This window comes from Anser brachyrhynchus (assembly GCF_964034855.1).
Source record: "Anser brachyrhynchus genome assembly, chromosome: 1".
Taxonomy (NCBI): domain Eukaryota; kingdom Metazoa; phylum Chordata; class Aves; order Anseriformes; family Anatidae; genus Anser; species Anser brachyrhynchus.
Window position 1 is genome coordinate 200,789,661 of NC_137694.1, and position 24,437 is coordinate 200,814,097.

General features: G+C 41.6%; 2 protein-coding genes across 15 annotated transcripts; one reads left to right on the forward strand and one right to left on the reverse strand.

Moving 5' to 3' along the window:
- Window positions 1–190: 190 nt before the first annotated feature.
- LOC308182461 (ester hydrolase C11orf54) lies at window positions 191–9,845 on the reverse strand. 2 transcript variants are annotated; one of them, XM_080567147.1, is made up of 10 exons: window positions 9,642–9,845; window positions 8,672–8,780; window positions 7,238–7,360; window positions 6,398–6,496; window positions 5,654–5,727; window positions 4,740–4,841; window positions 3,677–3,853; window positions 2,810–2,959; window positions 2,101–2,217; window positions 191–617 (listed from the first exon to the last, which is right to left on the reverse strand). In XM_080567147.1, the coding sequence occupies exons 3-10, from the start codon at window positions 7,293–7,295 to the stop codon at window positions 444–446; spliced, it is 951 nt and encodes a 316-aa protein (XP_080423273.1). In that variant the 5' UTR covers window positions 7,296–7,360; window positions 8,672–8,780; window positions 9,642–9,845; the 3' UTR covers window positions 191–443. The 2 variants fall into 2 exon arrangements, with proteins under 2 accessions (XP_080423273.1, XP_080423274.1); XM_080567148.1 differs by lacking the exon at window positions 8,672–8,780 and having other exon boundaries at window positions 9,642–9,794.
- A 4-nt stretch (window positions 9,846–9,849) lies between these two features.
- On the forward strand, window positions 9,850–24,391 carry TAF1D (TATA-box binding protein associated factor, RNA polymerase I subunit D). 13 transcript variants are annotated; one of them, XM_080567016.1, is made up of 16 exons: window positions 9,850–10,224; window positions 10,349–10,412; window positions 12,774–12,983; window positions 13,099–13,555; window positions 13,853–14,028; window positions 15,986–16,040; window positions 16,168–16,451; window positions 17,619–17,687; window positions 17,940–17,987; window positions 19,266–19,393; window positions 20,378–20,415; window positions 20,928–20,984; window positions 21,627–21,680; window positions 22,538–22,615; window positions 23,466–23,545; window positions 24,140–24,391. In XM_080567016.1, the coding sequence occupies exons 3-7, from the start codon at window positions 12,787–12,789 to the stop codon at window positions 16,318–16,320; spliced, it is 1,038 nt and encodes a 345-aa protein (XP_080423142.1). In that variant the 5' UTR covers window positions 9,850–10,224; window positions 10,349–10,412; window positions 12,774–12,786; the 3' UTR covers window positions 16,321–16,451; window positions 17,619–17,687; window positions 17,940–17,987; window positions 19,266–19,393; window positions 20,378–20,415; window positions 20,928–20,984; window positions 21,627–21,680; window positions 22,538–22,615; window positions 23,466–23,545; window positions 24,140–24,391. The 13 variants fall into 13 exon arrangements, with proteins under 13 accessions (XP_080423142.1, XP_080423144.1, XP_080423150.1 ...); XM_080567018.1 differs by having other exon boundaries at window positions 9,901–9,982; window positions 10,349–10,416; window positions 12,779–12,983; window positions 18,306–19,393; window positions 20,378–20,419; XM_080567024.1 differs by having other exon boundaries at window positions 9,901–9,982; window positions 10,349–10,416; window positions 12,779–12,983; window positions 18,306–19,393.
- The last annotated feature ends 46 nt before the right edge of the window (window positions 24,392–24,437 follow it).

The window sequence follows — 24,437 nt, forward strand, 5'->3', positions numbered from 1 at the left end:
AGTGCAGGACCCAGCACTTAGCCGTGATGAACCTCATCCCATTGGCTTCTACCCATCGACCCAACCTGCCCAGGTCCCCCCACAGGGCCTTCCGACCCTCCAGCAGATCAACACTTCCTCCCAGCTTGGTGTTGTCTACAATAAAACATCATCAATCATCAGCAACAACCATGCAAGAAGAGGAACCGAACAGCAAAAAATACGTTATTAGTAACACTCCAGTGAAATTACAGCTTGAATTTAGCCATAACCACTCCAATTACAAATAAACTCTGATTTTCTCTCCTTAACAAATCTAAAAGGCTGGAAGTTTATTGCTGTCATTTTTGTTCTTGACTTTGATAAATATGTGCATAATTAAAAGCGTTACAAAAATCAGCATTTTTACTTAACAAAATTAAATTGCTACGCCTTCATTAAAGCCTCCCTGTGGACGGGCCAGCTTAGTCTCTGCCAACCATGTGCGTCTCCTTGGGCCTGTCAATACGGAAGAGAAGCTCTGCAGGCAAGAAATACCCGCAGTACTGCACGCTGTCCGGCGTGGTGTCGTTGTGGTAGTGCCCTCCTTCCCCATGGGCGCTGAAGCAGTGCGTGTGCTCTGTGCGCAGGTCGAAACCCTGTGAGTAAAGAAAGGGCTGTGAGCACGCTTTCCTAGAATTGGTATTTAAAAGTACTTGGATAATCTCGCATTTGTATTTCCACAGATCTCAAAGGATGCTACAGCCATTAAGCAATGAAAACTTGCGAGGTGCTTGCGAAACTAATAGTAAGAAAAACTAAGAGGAGTTATATGAGTCTGTACCACAGGACAGAAAAGAGTTTAGAAACCCTGAGAGCCCCCAGCTTTTGCTGTTAATCTCCCAGAGATTTCCTTTTTTCTTTTCTAATTTGGGATTAAATCAGTCTTATCAAGGAGGCCCTACTGGAAATCAGAACCCCTCTGCACTGAATACCAAAGAAACATGCAATAAAGGGACAATCTCTACTCCAGTTCTGAGGGCCAGCTTGGATGAAAACAGGAAGAATAGCAAATAAAATAACAACTAGCATCCTCGCCGGTGACACCACCCCTATCAATTTTATATATCCAGAGGATACTGGTGAGTAATGCTATGGCATTTGAATGCAAGAAACAGAACAGTTCATTAACGCAGGATTAAAGCTGTCTTCCACTGTCATCTCTGTGATGGCATTCACGCGTTTCCAAGAACACTGCCCCAGCTGAGTGCTGTTGTGCTTCCAATGGATACTGATAAGAATGCTCCAGCTGCATCCACTACACAACTCGTACTCATTCGGAACGGAGCAGCTGTTGGCAGCTGTTTTCTAAGTACTCAGCATTAGATTCTGGAAAGACGCACACAATTTAGTCTTAAGCCAAAAGCTGCTAAATAAAGACACAATAAAGTCACACCACTGAGCGTATTCAAGCCTACAGCATGTCTCATTTCACTCTGGAAATTTTTACTTATATTATTTATTACTGCATTGTTATTTTAAAAAGTCAATTTCGTCTATGGCTTCCCGGTTACTTCTGAACACAGCCTTCCTAACGGTGAACATCTAAATGGCTTTTGAAACCTGATTGCTTTTTATCCTGAATTGTTTGTTGTTGATTTTAGTGCTTGTGAAAGATGCTAGGTATCTTTCTAACATGAGGAATTGCAGGCTCTAATTCGCATCAGCAATTGAGACACATGCTGTACACATTTTGACACAGCATTGGCAAGAGGCTTCTAAAAGTGAGCTACAAGAACACTTGGCTGATCAAGCTTCCGTGCTCTCGACATTCCTCCTGCTGTGCCTAGCTGTAAATGCAAACTGTGCTGTTAGGTTTGGGATGCAAACACTTGCACACTTGCAATTGGAACAGAACCATTAACCTCAATCCTCTGTGAACACCCACTACATTCCCAAATTGATTGACTGGGCCTAAAATTCAAACCAATGACAGAAATGAGAAGCTTGTATTTCATCACACTCCCTCTGGAAGCATTTAAAGCAATACATACACACTCCTGTTCTTAAAGTGAAAATCATATCCAAGACAAAATCCATCACAAGCCCTAGTTTACACTCAGAAATGAGGAAGAGACTCACTGGATCCCTGGAAACGATTACTGGCTGACAAACCAGCGGAGCCTTCATTTCAAAGAATTTGAGCCAGTTATTCACATCCTCATCAGTGTTCAGAGGACAAGCAGAAAATTCTGGAGGCTACAGCAAAAACAAAAGCTTTAAGTGAGATGAAGTTACTTATACCAAGACACTTTTTCTCTAGAAACTTTACTTCACCTTTCCCCACCCCACTATTCTGCTCAAATTACTTCTTGCCTTGCAGAAGCTCACCCATTACTGTGTTTCTGCCAGAAACAAAAGTGATCAGAATATTAGTTGTTTCATCACAGATGCTTAGTGGGAAAGCTGCTGAAGTGAGGATTCTCCTCTTATTATATTTTAGAAGCTCAAATAGTTGTTTTTTAATGTTTATTGCTTTCTGTAAGTATCATCTCAGTGCCTGTATTTCATTTTATTTCACTTCACAACAGTTCTACAGTTCCTTCTCTAGTTGCCCATGGATTTCAAAAGAAAAGATCACAGTGTTAAGGCCAAGTAATACAGCATTGTTAGTTATGGGATGCCAGTTTTGTAATATCAGCTTCTTAGTTTAATACACTGCTTATCGTAACAGTTCACACATAAATTTAAAAATACAAAGAGAAAGTCAGGGCAATGAGAGGTTACACCTTGATTTATACTTCTGTTTTCAGAAGAATGAAGACAGCGATATGAATTGAGAGCAACTTACCATAATGTGAATCTTTGCTTTCCCCTTCTGAATGACAAACGTACCACCCATCCCAACTGGCTTTTCTCCATAGTGCTTCTCTAAAATTTGTCTCAGACAAGAGACAAAATTAAGTTCCCCAGTTCTTCCATTGGCTTTCACTTCAATGACCTGGAGAATAAAGTTATTTCATCACTGCTATCTTCCAGCAACAGCCTGCACCAGTCTGTGAAAGCTGCTCTGAAACTCTCCCACACTCACAACCCAAGATTTCTGTTTCACAGCATGACTTTCCCCACAGCTGTTGCTCCATGTCCTTTCAGTACCTGATCAACTTTGTTCAACACTAACTTTGTGAAGAGTACTGGCCCACAAGTCATTTAGCCACACATGAAACAATGGTATAAGCAACCCCCTTCTATCCACCAGCTGGCTTCAGCTCTTAGAAACTCTTAATTGAAAAGATTGCTCAGTTTCCGTGCAGTAAACAGCTTTTTTGCTGCTCTGCCAACACTGCTTTGTGCTAGCTGTGCTGGGGGCAATACACCTCCAAAAAATAAGTAAGTGCACAGAAATGATTTACGCAGGTCAGTCACTGTACAGCAATAACCTTAAGTCACTGCATGTTTGGACTGGATCTGAATGGATGATTTATAAGGGAAAAGTTTTACTAAACTATTACTTATTCCTCAAAAATTCAAACGCTTCTCTGTCTCCACCAATTTTTCTCCTTGTTCACCAACAGCAGTTTTTTCCGTTTGGATATTTCTTTCATAGAATTGCTTCTTTACTATTATCATATAAAACTGATTTTAAAACATTGAAACATGGATTTCCCTTCAGCCACAAAGCTCTGCAAGCAAAGTCACCTTTGCTCCAAGGACGCACCTTACCAGGTTGGCCCTCGCTGGCATAAAGATTGGCCAACAGCCCAAACTCGCAGTCAGTGTATTTACTGCTGTACTTCTCGAGCAGGCACCCTTTATCTGCAGGATTTATCTGAGCGATGTAGCTCCCATTTACAGCAGGCTTCTTATCACTCTGAGCTTGAACAATAGGGATAAACTGAGAAAAAGAACATGTAATAAGTCAAACTAAGTTAATAAGAACATGTAAGAGTCAGTCAAATGAACGTAAATTTAAGTGTTGGACCATGATCCCAAGAAATATCCCCTTCATCACATGCCCTTCATCTCTCAGGATGAGGAAAATGTGCTAATTTTTTCACGCAATAGAACCTCCAGAAATCATTTTTACTTTCTCTGAAGAGTTAAACGTAATGTTTTCTGAAGATGAATATTAGTGTTAAAGAAGTCCAGCCTTTGAGATCTGAGCCCTGCCATGCAAGTACTGGAATTCTACATAATACCTTCTCGAGTTGTACCTTAGCAAGCACTACTACAGTGGTCCAGATTCAGTGCTGGGATAGTCTATCTCATCTGCCAATAAATTAATCAAAAGGGGATGGCAAACCCAAGGATCTATGCTTGAAAGGGCTCTGACTAACCAAAAGCCTCCAGAGGCAGTAGTTTTTGTCTCCTGCCTCTCTTGCAGGTAAACGTTTTGTATATGGAAACTTTAAAATGTAGAATGGTAAAACAAAGTCACTCGAGAAGGCAAAAGACAGGAGGCATTTCAAAGGTATTTAGAGGTAACTCGGACAGACATTTCTAAAACGTGTCATCAGTCAGTTTCAAGAAAATCATGTTTTCTGTGTGCTTCAAATCAATCACATGCTTTCTGGAAACTACAAGTTAAAAATCAATTTGTATTATATCGATAGTATGCATCTCATCTAATTCCTTCTCATGTGGTTTATGTGCTTTTGGCATGAAAGGTTTACATTAAATGATCATTTTGTTGTAAATAGGAAACGCCGAGCATGATACTGCTCTACTATTTCGATACTTCCACAAATTCACTGAGAACTGTCACACTTTTTGTTACCGACCTCAGCATTTACACCAAGAATCCTAGATGAAGCAGCTCCAGCTCCAAGAATGAAGGCTCCAGGTAGCTCTATGTCTTTTGCAACTGTATTGAGATCATAAACCTGCAAGAGACACAAACCTTTGATTGTGGTGTTGTGCTCTGATCTGGAGTTATCATTCTGTTCACTGTAACCTCTGGATGCATTTCATTCACAACACCTCATTGGTATTTTGGATAATTAGGATGAATACAGTTCCCAAGTCTGAACAACACAACATTTAGTAGTAACAGATTGGGTATAGCCCTGACCATTTTGTGAAAGAGAGAGTCTGCCTGTATGTTCCCCTGCCATTTACCAAAAACTGAATTATTGTTTCTATTGAAAATTGTATTTGTATAAAATAAAAAAGAAATCACATGGAAGAGAATATCATATAGAGACAGATAGGGCCAGGTTTCAGAAAGGAAGCATGATATTCTTGGAAAAGAACAGTAATGCGAATCTAGTGTTGGCTTGAAAATGCAAACAAATGCAGCCAGGTTTTACAAAGAAGCACGGCTGTGACTTGAAATCACTGACTTCAACAAACCATACATAAACACACAGACAAGCCCTTTGTTTAGTATTTCTTTCCATGGCTCCTGTCACAAATTGTTTGCTTTCAATACTATCTGGTATTTGAAAGCAGGAGAAGATGAACTACCAGATACAAGACAGTATATGAAATTTTTGCTAAGATCTGTAAGATTTCCTGATATGGTCTGTGCTTAACACACATCAGAATCAATCTAACACAACACTGAAAACTAACTTTCTTACAAAAGTGGAATCTTATAGTACCCATTAGTCCTTGGTTTTGTTTTTATTTCAACAAGATATTCCTTTTCTATTAAAAACGTATTTAAACCCCACAGCTACAGAAAAATACTCACTTTTTCTTTCTGTACAACGGGTATGAGGTAAGGAACACCTCCCACATCTGCTATTCTAGGCTTTCCACAGATTCCTGGAAGAATACAGCCAGTTAGCTTGGTAAAATGTTTTCTGTGAAATTCTTAAGTAAGCACACAGTCTAATGCACCAAAGAACTGGTTCCTCAAACTTCTTTAGAAAGTCAGACTCAAACTTTAGAAGGGATGCATGACCTTCTCAAGGTGCTTCTTCACCTACGTTGATGACACTGAACTCAGATGAGTAGAACAGATGACATGAGGCATCTGTCTTCTAGACAGCTAATGTCAAAGACAATGAATCCCACTCAAAATAAGACAGTTTCATTTCACAGACATACATGGATGGCAGGAATTTACACCAAATGGAAGTGCAGCTCCTTAGGTTCAGATAGTGATTGTCACGGATCAAAAACATTTCTCCAGCTGGAAGATAACTTCATTTCAAAACCTTTAGAGTTTAATAAATAAAGCTTATTTCCTAAGCGTGTATTGCAATCATAGGTTAAGAAAGAAAATGATGACAAGCACTTGAATGATTTGTCCTTGTTCGTACATCAACTAGGCAGCAAATCCAAGAGTAAAATGTAGCTTTCCTCTCATGCATATTCTGTACCTGAAAAAAATGACTTAAGCTCTCCTAACATCTCTAGAAGATCAAAACCAAGTGCAATCAGGTAGCAAGAACTGCAGAAGCCTTTGTGGAAGACAGGAATGCTAGGTTACCTTTAACAGGAAAGTTGAAAGGTTCCTGAGTCAGATCAGGACAGTCTATAACAGAGACTTGAGCATCAGCAAAGTTTTCTTTAAGCCCTTTCTGCAAAACTGTAATAAAAAAAAGTAATGGCAAAGTTATTGGCAATGCAACATTGCCAAGGGGTTGACAAGTTAACTAACAGCACAAAATATTTTTAGGCTTTATTTCAGCAAGATACTTTAAAGAACATATACTTTAAGTAAATTTATTTTAAATCTATTGATTTAAATGGTAGTGCCTATAAGCGCATTGTTTCTCAAGCCAGAACACTGGAGAAGATCAAGAGCTTGTTCAGAGAATTATTAGTTACCACATTAATTATGAATTTTACAAAGCTTTTAATTGATGTACCGTAGCTGTGAAGTAACATGTATAACCTTAAACTACATTCAGCAGTGTTTTTGCTTCACAAGGGCAGGAAATTATGATCACAGTCAAGTATGGTATGAGAGCAAAGAAGGAAGAAAGTTTTAGCTGACAAGGCAATGACTTTTTGAAATACATGAACTAGACTGTTTGCAATTGCTTTATTATAATCTCCAGACACTGTCTGGAAGCGTCTGCTCTTACAGGATATTGCCTGTCATGTTTCCATTCACATGAAGATTATCTGGCAAGAATTTTTAGGGGGAAGGGGAGGTGTCATTTGTTTTTAAAGAACAGCATATAAAAAAACAGTGCTTTTCTTTACATCCTAGTGTACTAACAAGAACATTCTGCATGTATTAGAGGATACGATAAAAGCTTTAAAGTAAGTTTGAAGAGCACATTTTAAGTTCATAATAAGTTATACTCTCTGCATGACTTACCTCCAGCAAGCTCCTCCAGGCTTGGAACATGAAAAGCAAACCTTTCAACTTTGGCCATTTCCTGATTGTTACTGATTTCTTCAGGTAAGAAATATATTATCACACACTGTAGAAGTGACTGATCTGTCAACAAGGGTAATGGTTTAGTGATTAAAACAGTCTGTTTTCAATACATAACTTATTTTTCAAATTCATGCAAGAATACATAGACAACAGTAGAATCGCAATTATGTCTTCAAGGGAAAGACTAACAGCTTCAAGGTTACTGTTAATTTTCTTATGTGCTTTGGAAGAAGCCATAATTTGTTTTGAAAGAAAACTGGGCTTTTCTAAAGCACGCTAGTTGCCTCCCCAGGTCTTCCCTACGTTAATGTTTACTCTTTCAAGCATCGGTTACTGCGGACTTTCAACCTTGGCTGTGACATGGTCTCCACTTGCTTATGGGCACGTGCTTCCCTTTCCAGAGGGAAACAGGCTAGCAGCACATCTCAAAACAGAAAACAGCAGCAGCAAGTTCTACCGTATTGGGCTCTGTATGGGTACAGAGCCCGTAACAAAAAGTTCTGTTTGGAACATAAGTGTAATAGTCCATTTTGAAATGAGCTATATTTCAGGTAGCCTTGCAACAGCAATGTCAGCTACTAGGGCAAACCACCAGCTCTGGGCACAAATATCTGATTATATGCTATCTATAATTCAGCCACAGCAATCATTAACTCCTTAGGCACGTGTTTGCTGCACACAACAGAAAAAGAAAATGGGCCCCACTCATCCAGATCTCAGGTTTTGTGGGAAAAAGCCAAAAAACCAAATTACATTCCCAGATCTCACAGAGCTTTTGTTACAAAGGACTATGACACGAGCTACCTGCTAATGTATACTTTTAGCTTCTATTAAAAACAAATTCCTAGCTTTTACAATTGAAACAAACAAACAAACCACAACTGTCTTTATACAACTGTCCTCTCGAGTCTGCACTGCTGTTGCGAGCAGTAGAGAAAGGAAGAAAGAAAGCTATCTGTGTATAGTAAATTTCATCCTAGTTGGTCTTATCCATCTCCATGAGTGACCCTCTCCCTTCTTCGGCTTGTGGAAGAGAAGGTACCAGACTGGATTTGGCGCCTCTGGTAGAAGCCTACCAACAGATGGATCGAATCCAACTCCAGGACTTTAAGTGCGCACTGAACACAAGAAAGGGAGTAATTAAATCAGAGAAAGAGTGAAGATGGCTTTGGCAGCATTAAGTCAACCTCATCCCCTCAAGAACCTTTTGTCACATCCAGAAGGAAGCTGTGCCAGAACTCAAGACACCAGTTGGAAAAATCATGAAATAGATTGAGTAGACAGGCTAGACCTGGTATTGTGCAAAGGACTGAGGCAAGACTTGGACACAGTTCAATCAAGTAGACTCAAATGTAACAGCTAGGCCATCACCTGCTGTTTAAAGGACAGTAGTCAGCTCACCACAGTCACGAAACAGAAAAACTGGATAAAGCTCAGTGTCCCGTAAAAAACATCACCTGATTGCTAGATAGTAGTTGACCTGAAAGCAAGCAAAAAGAGAAGTAGATCAGTTAGTCACCAGCCTAAGGAACAGCACTTGCAGGGAGTTTGTGTGGTGTGGGTGAGGGAAGGAGACAACGGGCAATGAAATCCATTGTATGGGGACTCCAGTGTGGTTAGTACAGAAGGCTTTCAAAGCAGTGTTGATGTGTCATAGACCCAAATACTAAAGGAACAGTAAGATTATTAGGAAGAGATCTGGAATGGCGCAGTAAGAGCTGAGATGACAAGCATGTAAAAAGATTTTTTAGTTTTTCTTTTCCAAGCAGGAAAACAACACCAGAGATTTGGTAAGGGCCAGGAGAACACAGATAAACAGGTAGCATGTTCATGGGGTGGGAAGTGCCTGGTATCAAAAACTGGATTAAAACTAATTTGAAAGGAGGAAACCAGAAAGGAAAAGTTACAGGCGGGCTAAAAATGCTGGGGGGGGGGGGGGGGGGGGGTGAAGTCTCAGGGAAACTTTGAAGATGACAGCCAGCGAGAGAAGAAGACACCAAGCAAAGCAGAACATCTGTGGATGTGTCTGCAAACGTCGTGTTCCTCGGCTGAGGGGATGCGGGGGGCCGCGGGGACAGCTCGAAGGACGGGACCGGGAGAGGAGCGGGTCAGGATGGACGAGACAGGGATCCCTGAGGGACCATCAGGCAGAGGCGAGGAAACACGGCGGAGAGAGAGGAAACAGCAAAGCTGCCGCTGAAGTCAGCAGGGGAAGAAAGAAGGGGTTATTGAGGCTGGGCAGCTGAGGGAAGGAGGCGGGGAAGCGGCAGCACGGCTCCGCTCCCTGCCCGCCCAGTACAAGGCGAACCCCCGGTTACCGCCAGGAGCCGCAGAGCCAAACCTGCGCGACCGGCACTTCTCCACAGTCCCACAGCGAGCGGGGAAAGCTCGGCAGCTGCGCCCGTTTCAGGCTGGGCTACGAGACAGGACCGGGCTGGCCCCCTTTGAGACACCGGGAGAGCGCCGGGCCCCAACCACCGCCTCCCGGGGTGTCCCTCCCCCGACTGGGCTGCCTGGAGGCGGCACCGCCACCCCCTCCATGACGCCTCCAGCCCGACCCTCCCAACCTCCGTCCATCCCTCCTTCTTTCCCTCCCTCCTCCTCAGCTCCTCTCGCGAGAGCCGGCCGCTATTTAGTCCCCGGGGCGGCCATTTCGAGCCCTTTGCGGCGCCGAAGCGTGAGGTGAGGGGAGCGAGGGGGAGCGCGGCGCCCGCCGCCATTTGGCGGGCGAGGCGCCCGGCCGAGGGGAGGCTGAGGCGATGGCAGGTCCCTCCTGCTCGCCCAGCGCTTGCAGCCAGGAGCTTGCTTGAGGAATGAGCCTGGGGAAGGGGCGAGCCTGGGGAAGGAGCCGGGGATCGCCTTGAGGAGCGGGCTGGGCGGCGGCGAGCTTCCCCTCGCGGCTGTCGGGGCGCCCTCGGGCTGTGGTAAGGGCGGGTGGCCGCGCACAAAATGTCCGCCCCGGGGCTGGGCGCCTTTCGGCAGCCTTTTGGCTCTCCCGAGGGAAAGGATCCGTCAATGTGTAATGAGTGGATTGGTTTTCTTTTTCAGGGAGCTGCTTGGCATGCCGGGTGGTGAGGGAGACGAAGTAGAAGCTGGTGCTTAGCCCTGAACTGTAAGTATTATCTGCAGTCGAGTAGGAAAAGCTGGCGTTGTTGCATGCGCTTTTGTTCTGGAGTTTGCGTTGTTCAGGCCTTGTATGGATGGCCCCAAGTATTAGAGCAGCCATGTGGTTGCTCTGGCACCAAATGAGGCACGTTTGGCCCCACTGTCGCTTCTGGAAGAGCATTAGGGTGAGTTTCAGCCCCACTGTACCCCAACACCTGCATTTAGTGCAGGTTTATAAACAAATTACTTAAGTTTTGAAAAAAAAAACCACAAGGGAGTAGGTTACATGATACAAAAACTTACTTCCAAATTGAAACACAGAATATAAGACATAAAGTGCGCAAATGAAAAGGGATTGCTGAGTTGTATCAACCTCACTGATAGGGAGACTTAGCTCCAATCACAAGAGTAAGGAAGAACTTAACTGAAAAGGGAACATGGTGCCCTGAAGTAGAAATTAATTAAAGTAGCTGAGCTTCTAAAGAGCAAGACAGCTGAAACAGTTAAACAATGACTGAGCATGCACAAAGATGGAAAGGGGAAAAGTACACAGTGAAGAAGACTGAGCCTTAATCAAAAAGACCCCAAAGTGTGACTACCAGAGAGGGGGTACTGCGCATGTGAGAGTAGGAGGGATAGTATGATGGTTAGTTCTGGGAAGCCATTAATGTTAAATACTTTACTTTCTTGGAAATTGTGTGAATATGTATATCTCTAAACTATAAATAAGTACTCACTGTTGTGCTTGGGTGTGTGTGTTTTGTTGAATTATCCCCCACGTACCCAGTGCTGTTAATAAAGAATACCTGCTTGCTTATTCTCCAGAAGAGTCTTGGAAAGTTACAGTACCTTTTTGCATTTCATCCCTCACCAAAGGAGGGCATGTTTAGCCCCTCTGCTGCTTCTGAAACTCCATTAGGGAGAGTTTCAATTCTGCTGTACTCCCACACCTGTGTTTAGTGCAGGTTGATAAATAAATGACTTCAGTTTTGGAAGAAAAAAGCGCAAGGAAGAAGGTTCTACCTTGAACAGTTATATGATGCAAAAACTCATTCCCAAATGTAGGCTGTTTAAAACTTAATTGCTGATGTGCAGTGATACTGATAGATCTCTTGGGCTGAATAATATTGATATTAGCATGGAAGGAACCTTCTGCTGTATGTCCTGCCTCGTGAGGAATTTTGTATTATATGTTCTGCTTAGTTAAGCACTAACAAATCAAAGGAAATGGAGAAAGGGTCGCAACATAAGAAAGAAATGAAAAAGCATGCGTAACTCAGCTGGCACATCAGCAAAACAACACTATTTAAGGAAGAAATAGTGAAAAACGGGCTCAGGGTTAAACAGACAAGGATGAAGAGGCCGCAACAACCACCATGACCACTGCTTCAATTCATTGAGTCTGTGCAGATGGGAGGAACATACATACATAATTTCAGTAAACCAGTAGTAATACGTATGACTTCTTCAAGAAATGTAATGAATATGTAAGCCTTGTGATTATAAATTTTTTTTGGTCAGCATTGAGAAGGCAAATGCACTTCGGCAGAACAATCCATGTGTGTCTCCAGTGCCACAGCTTTGATAGTAAAGAATGCCCACTTTCTAAGATTTCAAAATAAGACTTTTTATTTGCTGCTTTTATGGTAACAACAGCTGCACTGGAGTTGTGGTATTCATCACCTTTGTTCTGATAATAGCTTGTAGCTATATGGGTTGGGGAGGAAATAGAACTTAGTCCTGTGAGTAGTCACAGCTGCTGAAGTCCTGTAACTATTTGTTTTGGCATGCTAATCTTACCTATTACTGCTGGTTTATATATGTACAAGGCATGTAAAAATCTCCCAAGGTAGAGAACTAGAGGTTAGTAAATGACTAGCATGCAGATAAAATTACTCTAGGCTATTGCACAGTGAGGGCAGGTTCCTCTGCTGTGTGTTCCAGTCTATTTTGTATAGATTTATGCAGCTCAAGGGGTGGATTGTATTGCAGATTCAGCTGAAAATTACTTTTTTCTTTTGGGGCTAGTCTCCATTTTTGTTGATAGCAGTAAACAAAATGTTGATAGATTGTTAGAGCAGGAAGCCTTAAAGAACAGGGAAATGGCGTTGCTTCTCATGCCAACAGGCCTGGATAAGTTCAAAATTATTATAAACTACAGTGAAGTGAGTGTTTGAGTATGACTTAGATGTGCAGCATCCTTTAAAGTTAAGCTGCTGGCTTACATGCATGTGTCCATGTACAGGAGAACTTCATATCCAAGTTTGCTCACAAATTGTTTGAAATTAACCCTATGAAACGGAGCAGGGGAGGTTTGCCTGCTTAACAGAGGATTTTCTTTAATTTCTTGAATGCTCATTGATTTTAGGACAGGTTGAAACATGACTGATGAATCCCAGGCTTCTGTTTCCGATTACCCTGATGCCCAAGATCTAATATGCACTCAACAGAAAGAAATAGATATGTTAAATGAGCACGCAACAAATAAACACAGGAAACGTTCACGCTCAAGACAGAAGGGTGCCACTCCTGAGGAGTCTTCAGTTGAGGTCATCCTGGACAGCAGTGATTCAGAAATGTGAGTTTTTATTGCTAGTTGGAGAACTTTTCATGCACAAAACCTGCATGATACATCATAAATGTACGCATTCTGTTGAAAGTAAATGTTTCTTTGGTGACCTTTCTGCTTTTAGTGGCAGTGAGTACCACACCAAGTGCTCCAGTGCACCTTCAAAGCAAAAAAGGAAATCACGACCTTCAAGGCAACAAGTGGAAGCTGTTGTAACAGTGCCTGATGATGAAAGTTCAGATTCTTCTCCGTCTCCTCCGAGTCCAGTGAAACTACCTGAAAGCTCCAAAGAGAAGAAATCCAAGCTTAATTTGAAAGCCATTTTTGCCTATCACTTCAGGGGAAGGAAGTTTAAAGCTGCTGCACACAGAAATTTTCGGAGTACATCAAGGAAGAGGAAGACTGAGACGGAGGCAAAGACAAGGCATGAGCGCACATGCATGCCTACTGGGAGGCCGCCACTGACAGCCTCACCACAAGAGCAAAGGAAAAGGCTTCTACATCGGGGTTTTCAATTCCCTTTTGTTGAAAAACATTATGGGACAAAACATATTCCCTTAAAGATGGTTCTTGACTATGAGGTGAGTCCTGTTTTACTGGAGAAATGTTTTAATTTTGAATTTATTTTAAAAACAGTGAATGTGAATTGGTTATTTTCTGTTTCTACCCGATGTGCTACGTAGAGTGAAACAAACCTGGTTTTATTTTTGTTACGCAGGACACTTGCTGTTTTCTGTTTAATACCTTGAAGAAAAGCACAGCTGAAATAAGGGTGCCAATTTAATATTGCAATTGGGTTGATACTATAAATACTTCATTTCTTTGCTTTATTATAGTGGTATTTTTAAAATCTTGCCCAATGTGTTTTTTTTCTTTAGCAAGCAGCTACAAAGGGATATTTCCGGTACATTGAAATGCTCAAATATGAAGAACACCTCAAAAAGGCTTTAAAAACACTTCAAGCTAGTGAAGACTTAGAAAGAGAATGTCTGGCAGTACGGAAACACAAGTATTTAGATGATGAAGGTCCCATTTCCCCTATCCAGGAGATGAAGTAAGTTAATCTTATATTTTTAGGGAGTAAAAAGCTTGCTGTTTTGTTCTAAACTAAAACACGAAGTTGAGTATACGGCATCAATGTTGTTATCAACGGGTAGATGCATGACTTTGGTGGGCGAAATGAATAGGTGCTCCTGTAAGTCAGTAACACACTTGGTGGTTTAACACTGAACAGCTGAGCCACCGCTATGGCACGGTAACAGCTCGTGTGTTAAAACAAGGACAGGGAGATCACTCACCAGTTACTATCACAGGCAAAACTCAGCGTAGGGAGAATAATGTAACTTATTTCCTATTGCTAACAAGCTAGAGGAGTGAGAAACTGAAAAAATGAACTAAAACCACCTTCCCCCCATCCATCCTCTTCCACCTCCTCCCCCTGAGCGGCGCAGGGGAATGGGGAGTGGGAGCAAGAACAAGCCCCTGGTATTTGTTGCTGAACCTGATGTTATACAGTATGAAATAAGCCTTTGGTCAGTTCAGGTGGGCTCTCTTGCTCTGTCCACTTCCTATTTCTTGCTCACCTGAAGGCCGGCTTGCTTGGGGGTGGGGTGGGTGGAACAGAATGAGGAAAGGGCAAGTTGTGAAGCTGTCCAAGCACTGTTCAGCAACAGACAAAAAACTTGCAATCACAAATCCAAACCGGAGCACCTTATGGGCTGCTGCAAAGAAGCTACCCCAGCCAGATCCAGGACAGTCTGCTACACAGAGCTGAACAATTCAGGAGGAAGAACAGTTGTCTTCAATAGTGTGTGTTTTTGTGACCAAGCTGTAGGTGTATTGAGCTCAAATCTGCCCTTTTTGTTAACCTATATCAACATTATGCAATCTAAATGTGATTGACTGAAATCTGTATTTTGGGGAAATATTTCCTGAAATATTTTCCTGAATGAAATATTTCCTGTTCTTCTCAAATATTCAAATAAATAAAGTGGAGCATTTTATAGTATAAAAGGTATATCGTAGGTCTTCATGATCAAAAGAGTTTATTTACACACAATAAGTGGATCAAAAAGTCAGCAAGATGACGTAGTGTTGTAAGTATACATAGCACCTTAAAACTGGGAAGCTAGAAGGTAGTGTGAAGGTACAAGCCTGTTCAGGTATTGCTCACCTATTTATCACTCAAGCTGGTAATTCTTGCATGTTGAAGTATTAGGGTGAGCCTCTAAAGTAGGTAACAGTAATTGGTATGCTGTTTTCTACAGAAGAGCAGAAAAAGGTCTGCAGAACAAATGCAAAGTGGCTCATACAAAGAGGGAATTCCTTATATGAAATTAAGTACTAGAAGACTTAGTGTTTTGAAGCAAGTTGTCCCTGTGCCACTTGCTGTGATTTAACCCAGCGGGCAGCTGAGCACCACACAGCTGTTCACTCATCCTTCTCTCTCCCTCTCTGCGATGGGGGAGAGAATTAAAGAGAAATGAAAGCCTGTAGATTTTGGGTCAGCTGTCCTGGGTCTGTCCTCTCCCAGCTCTTCCTGCACTCCCAGCCAGCCTGCTGCGGACAGTGTGAGAAGCTGAAAAGTCCTTGGCTTGGTGTAAGCACTGCTGTGCAACAATTAAAACATCAGCATGTTATCAACATTCTTCTCATCCTAAATCCCAAACACAGCACCCTACCAGCTACTAGGAGGAAAAATAACTATTCTAGCTGAAACCGGGACAATAGGACTAAAATGGTCCCAGCTTTCTGGGAAGTTGTCTTGCTGTAAAAACTTGGGGACCATAGTGAAAATGAATTTGTCCTGCCTGTGTTGGTAGCTGGGATGTAATTCTGTTGCCAGAAGCTCATCTGAGAACAGCCTCCTGTAAAAGCAGTAGTATCTTACACCCACGAGCTGTAGCACTTCCATACGCATTACGAGAAGCCAGGGATTGTAGTAGGAAGATAGCATGAATATGTTAGGCTACTATAAGAGTAGAGTTTGATTTATATTTTGTGTATTTCAGCGATGATAACAGCTTGGGTGCTGATAATCAAGATGACTTTGATGTCAGAGTAGTGGTGAGTAAATATTCCTTAATTTCAAAAACTCTATAACCTTCTGAGGTTAAAGTTGTAGATAATGTCCTTATCAAAGTGAGGTGTCTCAAAATTAGACTTGTGAATACCCTGTCTTTCATTGATTCAGGACAACAGCTGTTTCGTTTTAAGCAGCAAACTTCCCAATAAGAAGAAATCCAAGACAGAAACAAAACGTGCAAAATCAACGGGAGTGGTGGAAGTAGAAAAGAAAAGTCGTGCTGCTGCTAAGTCCGGGCTTCAGCGAGGCTCACTCCAGTGAACAGAAAACTGCTTAATGAGGTGGCAGCAGTCACTCTTCGAATACCTCATTAAGGCCTACTTGGTTTAAAGTGTTGGTCTGAGGACCACATTAAGCTGTCGACTCAGCAGCCTAGTCAGATTGGGTTTAAGGTGAGTGTATGGGGTTTATTTGTGTCTGACTGTTAGGAAACAAGTGTAATCGTTTTGTTAAGCGTTTACCTGTCGAATACCCTTGATGCAGTGGTTGGTAAACCTGTTTAAATATTAGCTTCTGCAACCTGTGTAACCAAGGGGTCATAGAATTGCAGAATTAAGTGTTCAAAATCTTGTGATTTAGTTGCAGCATGTGTGCGCACATACATAGCTGCGTTCATGTTATGAAGGGGGGCTTAGAGACCCCTTTCATAGCTTTGCAGAGGAAGCTTGACCTTTCCCTGTTGCAACTTGGTAGCTCTGGGGAGTAAGACTGAGTGATACTTGAGGGGTTATTCAGTATCTCAAGGAAATGCAGGCTGTGTTTCAAAATACTTGGAGAGCGGAGCAAAGGTTGAAGACAGAATTGAAGCTTAATGCTCATCTGTGTGTTCCAGCAGTAAAAAATACTAAAGTGGTTAGATAGTTTCAACAAGGCTACTACAAAATGCTGTTGATACATTTGAAAGATGACAATTCTTATAACTGAAGTTGTCTGTTTTTTCAGTGCAGGATAACTTCAGTTTAAAGATTCTTTTTAATGGGGTCTCGTGAATGCAACTAAGCAGAAGTGGGAAGCTCTCTAGGATTATAGTATTTAACAAGTGCTGTCTCAAATCCAAATTTTCCTTCCTGAAAGGTGCTTTAGCCGGTTGGAAACATGACTAATGAGCATTAAGTGATAACTCCTAGATTACCACTATCAAGAGATTCTTGTAGAAATAATAATAATTAAAAAATTACGCTTAAAAAGCTTACCTGCAAATCGAGGAGATGTAAATAAGCAATGGGTTCAGCCCCAAATATTCTGTAACGGCCAAATTGCTGTCAGCAACAAACTAACAGCTGTTCAGCAGGTAAAAGGGATCAAAAAAAAAAGCAAGCTATCTGCTGATCTGACAAGCTGGGGGGATTTACTGCGGGTGCTCAGTACAAAGAGGATTGGTCAAGTTGCATTCTTTATTTGCTTGAATTAAGGTTTCAAATCTTTGAAGATATCCCTTGAGGTTTCTCTATTGCAACTTAATAGCTGTAGGGAATGGAACTACGAAAATCTTACCTTCAGTAATTGAAGATCATATTTAATCATGGTCCAAAATTAATGGCTAAATGTAACTCTTTTAGGCATCTACCTGAGAAGTACTCTATGGCTTCACAGACTCGTCCTGGATCTAGGAGTGGGGTTCTTGCTGGGTAAGGCGTAGCGAGGTGGTGTGTGGAGGGAGTGCTGCTCATTCTGCAGTTCACGTGATGAATTTTTCTGTTCAACTGCTGAGTGACTCAGAAATGAACTAAATTTCAATTCTGATTAGAACTGGATTTGTACACGTGAAAAGCCAGCTTGTTACAGCTGTTAAATTGATTGCTCAACGTAGCTTTTGGCTTTAGGAATCACGTTACTTCATCATATCTAACAGTTCTTATCCCTTTCCTTTTTTTTTCCAGTTTTATCTTGCTTTTGGATAATGAAATACTAGTCAACTGATGCAAGAGGTAAGCTGTTACTTGGTTTGTAGTTGCTATTTTTGTCAGGTAGCTTTTGCTTTACTTCACAAAATGTTTTTGAAAAACAGTCTAGTGTGAATAAGTTAAATTTTCAGGTGAATAAATTAAATTTCACTACTATGTGTGAAACCTTGAGAGAGAAAGTTCAGAGTAACACTTCTTTTATCAGTCTAACCAAAATTAGAGCCTGTAGCTTCTGCTTGACTGGAAAGTAAAATAATTCTGTAGTACCTGCATATTAAAGGCAGTTTTTTTAGAAGTCATATATGGAAATACTTCTGTTTAACCTGGTGTTGAATGCCGCAGGGCCTCGCAACTGAGGACAAACTTGATTTGTTTTGGATATTACCTGGAGCCTTCTGTGCTGAGGAGGTTGGAGAGCTACTGTGCACTTAGTCTCCTGGTGGTGCCCCACCAATTTCTGTACTGGCGTGTGTCATGCAGCTGCAGCTTGTGATTGCTTCCCTCTGGTAAAATCCCATCTTAATGCATGTCCTGTGTCATGGGAACATCAGAAGGGAGGTAGTCCTGGATCACTAAAGCTGTGAAACTTCTTTCAAGAAGCTTCTTTCATGTGTCAAGTTCTCGTGTCTTCAGGAGGGCCTAGGAAATAGCATGGAAGAAGAACACTTTATGTAGGGTTACTGTACAGGAAAAGATCTGCAAGGTGGGAAGCCAAGAGACAGAAAGTAGTGAAGCCTTCTGAGAGCATTCTTCCTTGTAAGCGGGTAGGAACACAGCATCATCTTCTGGCCTTTGCTGTAGGAAGGGTACTGGACTAGGGAACTTGTGCAGTGTTAAATTGATTTTCAATTGATTTTTACAACAGCAGATCTGATACTGAACTCGTTGCCCCAGTTACTGTAGTCCAAATTATACCCATCTAAAAATAGAAGGCATGGCATGAAAAGTGACAGTTGTTAATGGGTAAGTGTATAGGAGACTGAGAAATTGAACGTGATTTCTGTGTGCTCTTCAAATATAGTCTAAAAATAGTGAAAAAAAGGTGAAAGCTGATGCCTTCAGTTTGTTTCAGCACGTGTTCAGTTTTTGTCTGGTGCTGTAGACAAAAACCTGGAACCTAGTGCTTAAAAAAAAACCCTTCTTCGCAACCCACAGCTGATGCATGTATTGGTTGTGTTACTTATATGAAGGGACAATCTTTGCATTTATTCAAGCAGCATTTAATCTAAATCCTGAATCCGGGGCAGGAATTTTGTATCGCCTTTGCAGAAATACAGTCTAGTTGCATTGTTTCCTTCCCAGACTTTGTGGATGAATTCACCGGCTTGGCAGCACTGAGCAGTTTTTACTTTTTTTTTTTGGACTGTTTGAATTCTTGACAACTGTTGGCTGACCTCAGCGCACTCCTGTGGAACGCATTAGGGAAAGAGGTAAGCTTTGTGTTTCTGCTGAGCTTCAGCATGAGAGAATTAATTTTTTCAGAGAAGTACGTTGAATATTGCGCTAAGTAATGAGCAAGTAATCAGCCTGTATGCTGCAAGACGTGTACCCAGCAGTGTCTTTCTGATGATGTATTCAAAAAGCAGCACTGCAGTGTTTCAGCTGCTGGCGTCGTTTTCATGTGGACATGCTGATTTAACTTGGTGTTTCTGTTGAAACAAGTAGATGAAGAATTTCTTTGAACTGTTACTTGATAATATTTTGTTCCTGAACGCTTCTTGCAGTGGGAGGTATCTGAGGAGGTAGTTGTTCTGAAACACAAAAGTATCAGAAAGTTAATTGGCTGAGTTTTAAAACCAGAAGTTATTCTCTAGGCATAGTGAAGTGTCGTTATGCCTCGTTTTTCAGCAAATAGACACAACTCACCGTGTGTCGGAATTGAACAACGTGGCTAGAACAGCAACAGGTTGTGCTTTCCTCACTGTAAAGCCCATTGCAGTGGTGACAATGAGGCCTGTAACAGGCTTGCCTAGTGAAACAATTATGTAAGCATAGTCCAAAAAGTAGCTCCAATAAAACGAAATCCCAAGGATTGGCTTGTTTTGCTTTTGAATTTGGCATCCTGCCTACAGAGGAAGGTTGGCAGCTACAAGAAAGGCATGCAGTGCTCCAGTCCTGTAAATGGTTCGTGAAAATGTACTTGTTAAGCTGCCTTAAAATGTAGTCTCATTCATGTTTTCTTTACATCCCAATACCAGTTGAGGTAACTCCTCTGCATCTCATGTGCCGTAGCGTTCGAATTTCTTAAATCACAGGTAGATTTTGTTGATAGTTTTGTGACAGGCTGGGCCGTGTCTCTGATCTCAAAAGAAATGTTCATTATTCAATATAAGAATACCAGAGTCTTAAAATTATTAAAATGCTGAGGGAACTTAGAACTGTTTCTCAGATCCTGTAACTTACTGTCTTTTCAGGAAGCCCACCCACTAGTCCAGTCTGAAGGAGTGTCTTGGTAAGTTGGTTTGATACCAAATTCCTATGACTGTTGATCAGTGCAAGTTAGCAGTCTTAAATTCAGTCCATTGAGCTGGTACACTGCTGTTTTTTTCTTACTGAGAAAATGCAGTGTTGCTGCATCAGATACTTACCTTCCTCCAGAGTTGAGAGTGGTGTAAGATAATTGTTGTGATGATTGGCAAAATGTTCAACTGCTCTGAAGAGAGTGAGTGAGAATAGCCTTTCTGAACAAATCAGTTACGTGTTTTTCATCGCAGTTTATTCTGGGTGGCCATTCTGAATATTTAACAAGCGGTGTTTTGTCAGTAAATAAAGATAACAGCTGACTTTTTATTAATAAAGTTGTCAAATTACATAGTTATATTCAGATGTAGCAGCTTTAAGTGTGATTGCAGTGAGAGAGCTTATCAGAAATGCTTGTGGTGATTAGAAATCACTTAAGTACTGCTGTAGGCTCTACTTGTTTGTATGTCACTTTGTAACCCCGTAATGATGTTGCTTTTTCAGGTGACACAGAAAATGAGAAAAACAAAGCCATTTCCCAGGAGTACGAACCTTCCGCAGGTTAGTGTGCCAGCTGAGGTTGTGCAAGTTCATTACTGCCTGGGAGGCTCAGGGTTTCAGTGACCGAACTATTTACCAAGTCAAGCTTACTGTGTTGTGGAGCGTCTCGGGACTTCTCTCAACACTGCATTGCTGCATTCTGAAGTAGTGCTCACTTTCAGTATGTTAAGTGGAAATTATAAAATAAATACGTTATGTACATATGTTGCAAGTGTTTAAATAAATTCTGTAGTTAATTTCCTCTGTCTATTACCATTCAGGTATTACTAGCTTTTAATATTAAAACTGTTGCCGATATGGAGGAGTTATTACTGCATCTTATCCAAATATTAGTGCATTTCCCTTCCCTCTTCCCCTAAATTTCTTGGGGAAAAAGTAAAAAGGCACTTTAGGAGCAACTACTATACTACTCTGGTCTGCTTGATTTTTATCTGTTGTATTAGTTGGTGGTAACAGCAATGGTGAGGTCTATCCCGATAGGATCTCTGCTGTAGGTTCATGTCGTTGGAAACGCCTCACAGAACAAACTTGTGGTTTAGTTTTACCCACTGAACTACCTGTTAGCTCTGTGGGATAAAACTACAAGACAAACCTTCATTTACCATTTGAGGAATAAAAATAATGTGTTATGTTCTCCTTCAGGTACTGGCTTCTGCATTTCACACAAATGAGAAGTGGTGCAAATGGAGAAGCTTGGTAAGAGTCAAAAGATGTGTTCTGAGATTTCAAGTGTAACTTACATGGTTAATTACATGGCTGGGATGTCAGCCAATTTTCTTTTTTGTGTAGGTATCAAAATTATTTCATTGTTGCTTGTGGGGTGAGTTTTCTTGTTGTCTTGGAACAGTCTAGTCCAGCTTTAATCCTAAAGCAGTTATTTACTAGTTCTTGGTTTGGTTGCTATGGCTTTTTAAAAAGAAAAAAAGACGGCACTCTGGTGTCTGTCTGGTCTTGAAATAACTTCATAACATGTTGCATTTTTGTTGTGTTATTTAATTGAGCAATAAATACTGCTTTATCTACCTTTAATCTTCAAATTCTTCAAATGTTTGAGTTAAATTCTGAGCTTCTCAGCCAGTTTACTACAATACTGTTACAATTCCTGGATTCTGTTCTACAGAATACAGCTTAAAGTAAAAATAAGTAAAACAAGCAAAATACTCTGGAAAAAGTAAACACTTGAATGTTCTGAAGCTGCTGAAATTCATGGAATCTCTTCTCTCTTAAATGCATGACTGCTTTTGTGGAGTGGGTATAGAAAGAAAGAGCTTGAACCTTAACGTGTGCAGTGGTGGATCGAGCTATTGCACCTGTTGCACTGTATGGTATCTGCACCCAGCAGCATTCCTCTGATGGGGTGTTCAAAAAACAGTGCTACAGCAGTTCGGCATTTAGCATCGTTGGTTTTCATTCTGGTGTGTGTGTTAAACCTGGTATTTCTGCTGATACAAACTCTGTCCTCTTCAAGGATCCGAGTGCACTCCTTATTCCACGTACAGCTTCCCCATGTGAGAGCTGGTTTTCCCAGGTGTATTCAGTTTTTTTTTTTACAGGTGATTTGGAGTACAGAAGAAAGGGGACCCAGTTTTAAAAGGATTAGCTGTGGAAGAGGATAACAACCTGTTTGACTGGTAAGCACTGAGTTACTTGTCAGTTCAGAAGGTTTCAGGCAACTTCACAGAATAGCGGTTGTTAATTTGTTAGGACTTGAATTAAACTGTCGAGTGAAGTAGAGGAATCCTTGCCTAGTAGCAGGCGGTCCTGGGTGTTGGCAGTACCTGGGCAAGCTGCTTCATCCGCAAGTCAAACCTCAGTGTTTGTGGAACTTGAGTGGATGCCCCAGAGTTAGGCAGTGATTTGTAGCTCCTGAAGCAGAGACTGTTGCTGGTCGTGATTAATTATTTTTTTGGAGCATTTAACATTTTAGGCTTGTTGTTGATACGCAGCCTGGCTTCACTTACATATTGGCATGATTTTGATTTGTCCTTAAGAAAAAAGGATGGGAAACTTAAATGTGGGACTTAAATATTGATTTAAGTCAGTGGTAATAGCAGTGAGAATCTGGTTGAATCTGGTCATTACCAAGGCTGCTAGGATATTATGTTTCTGGTGAGCTGTGGACATGACCGTAAAGCAAGTCCATCAGACTCTTGAACTGCCACCTTGCGTGGCACTAGGTCTGCTGGGGATAAAGCTTTAACGTAGGTCAGACACATGCTCCCTTCCGCTGGTAACTGAGCAGGTTCCTGCTGAGGTGTTGATAGGTGTGTGGCTGTTATTGTTGGGCAGCCCTGACACTTGGGCTACCAGGGAATCAAAGATCTAGTTAGAATCTCACCTGGTAATTCAGGCTCCAGAAGCTGCCGTGGAGAGGGTTGTCACGCGTACAGACCAGGGAAAACAAAAGGCTGCTCCATGCAGTCTGCATCCAACTGCTGTTTGCTGTAACTCATGGTGCGTGCTAACAATCTGACTTTCTAGCCTGTAGTGTCAGTTACTGAGTTGCTGAACGTCGGAGGGGTGAAAAGCAACACCTGAGTGCTGCCAGAGCAAGCCCGAAGGTAAGGCGCTTACCAGAATTGCTGGTACTAAAAAGGATGCTCAGGGTCACTTCAAAGAGGGTTTGCGTGGCTGAAAAACCAGCAGCTCTTAACGCAGTGACCGTACATTGAAATCCTCTGCAGGATGCTGTGGACACGTTGTGTGTGCTGTGGTCTATTTCTGAGGAGATAAAACCTGATGTAGTAACGCTGCTTAGAGTGAAAAAAGGTGATCTACTGCCCTGTCACCTTTTTGAGGTGCTGATGGAGAGAGGACGCTGCTTCTTTCTGTCTTGGGGGGTGTGACATGTTCCTAGAGCTGCATGGAAGTCTTCAAGTAGATCCAAAATAGGCGAGGGAGGGGGGATGGAAGTGCAGGACTGGAATGCTATGGACACTGGCTGTAAGAAAATTCTAATCAGAGCTGGCACTGGAAATAATGTTTTTTGCCCATAAACATTTTCAGTAAGGAATATATAAACATGTTCCTCCATACTGCTTTTCCGTGGGCACCATGTTACCAAGTTAGTTGCTTTAAACTATAGGAAAACATGAAGACAGTTCAAACGGCTTTTCTCTGGAATTATGGTGCTAATGCGTGCTCTTCTCTTTCAGGTCCTGCTGTGATGTTGCTGCATGTTTGTTGCAAGGAAGAACAGAACAGCTCTTAAATGCAGAAAGGATGCTAGTGTTAATTGCAGTAATTTAATGTCATTCTAACTTTCCTTACTGCTCTGTAAACTGAAATACCGTGTTCCCAACTGTTTTTCCCCCACTTCTCCATTATTGAACTCAACTGTATTCAGGTTTGGGGGTGTTTATTCTGTACGTGTCACAGCATTAAAATAAAAGTCATGTCTGAAAGGACCAGCTGCAGCCAGGGATTATTTCTTAACCCTATACTATAAAACAT

What these genes read in the sequence shown, in the direction of transcription:
- TAF1D (XM_080567016.1), top strand. Translation starts at nt 12,787, where the DNA reads ATGACTGATGAATCCCAGGCTTCTGTTTCCGATTACCCTGATGCCCAA. An exon ending in AGATGGTTCTTGACTATGAG is followed by an intron (nt 13,556 to 13,852) that starts GTGAGTCCTGTT and finishes TTTTTTCTTTAG; the next exon opens with CAAGCAGCTACAAAGGGATA. An exon ending in ACTTTGATGTCAGAGTAGTG is followed by an intron (nt 16,041 to 16,167) that starts GTGAGTAAATAT and finishes TCATTGATTCAG; the next exon opens with GACAACAGCTGTTTCGTTTT.
- LOC308182461 (XM_080567147.1), bottom strand. Translation starts at nt 7,295, where the DNA reads ATGGCCAAAGTTGAAAGGTTTGCTTTTCATGTTCCAAGCCTGGAGGAG. An exon ending in TTTCAACTTTCCTGTTAAAG is followed by an intron (nt 5,728 to 6,397) that starts GTAACCTAGCAT and finishes GTATTCTTCCAG; the next exon opens with GAATCTGTGGAAAGCCTAGA. An exon ending in TAATCGTTTCCAGGGATCCA is followed by an intron (nt 618 to 2,100) that starts GTGAGTCTCTTC and finishes CTTTACTCACAG; the next exon opens with GGTTTCGACCTGCGCACAGA.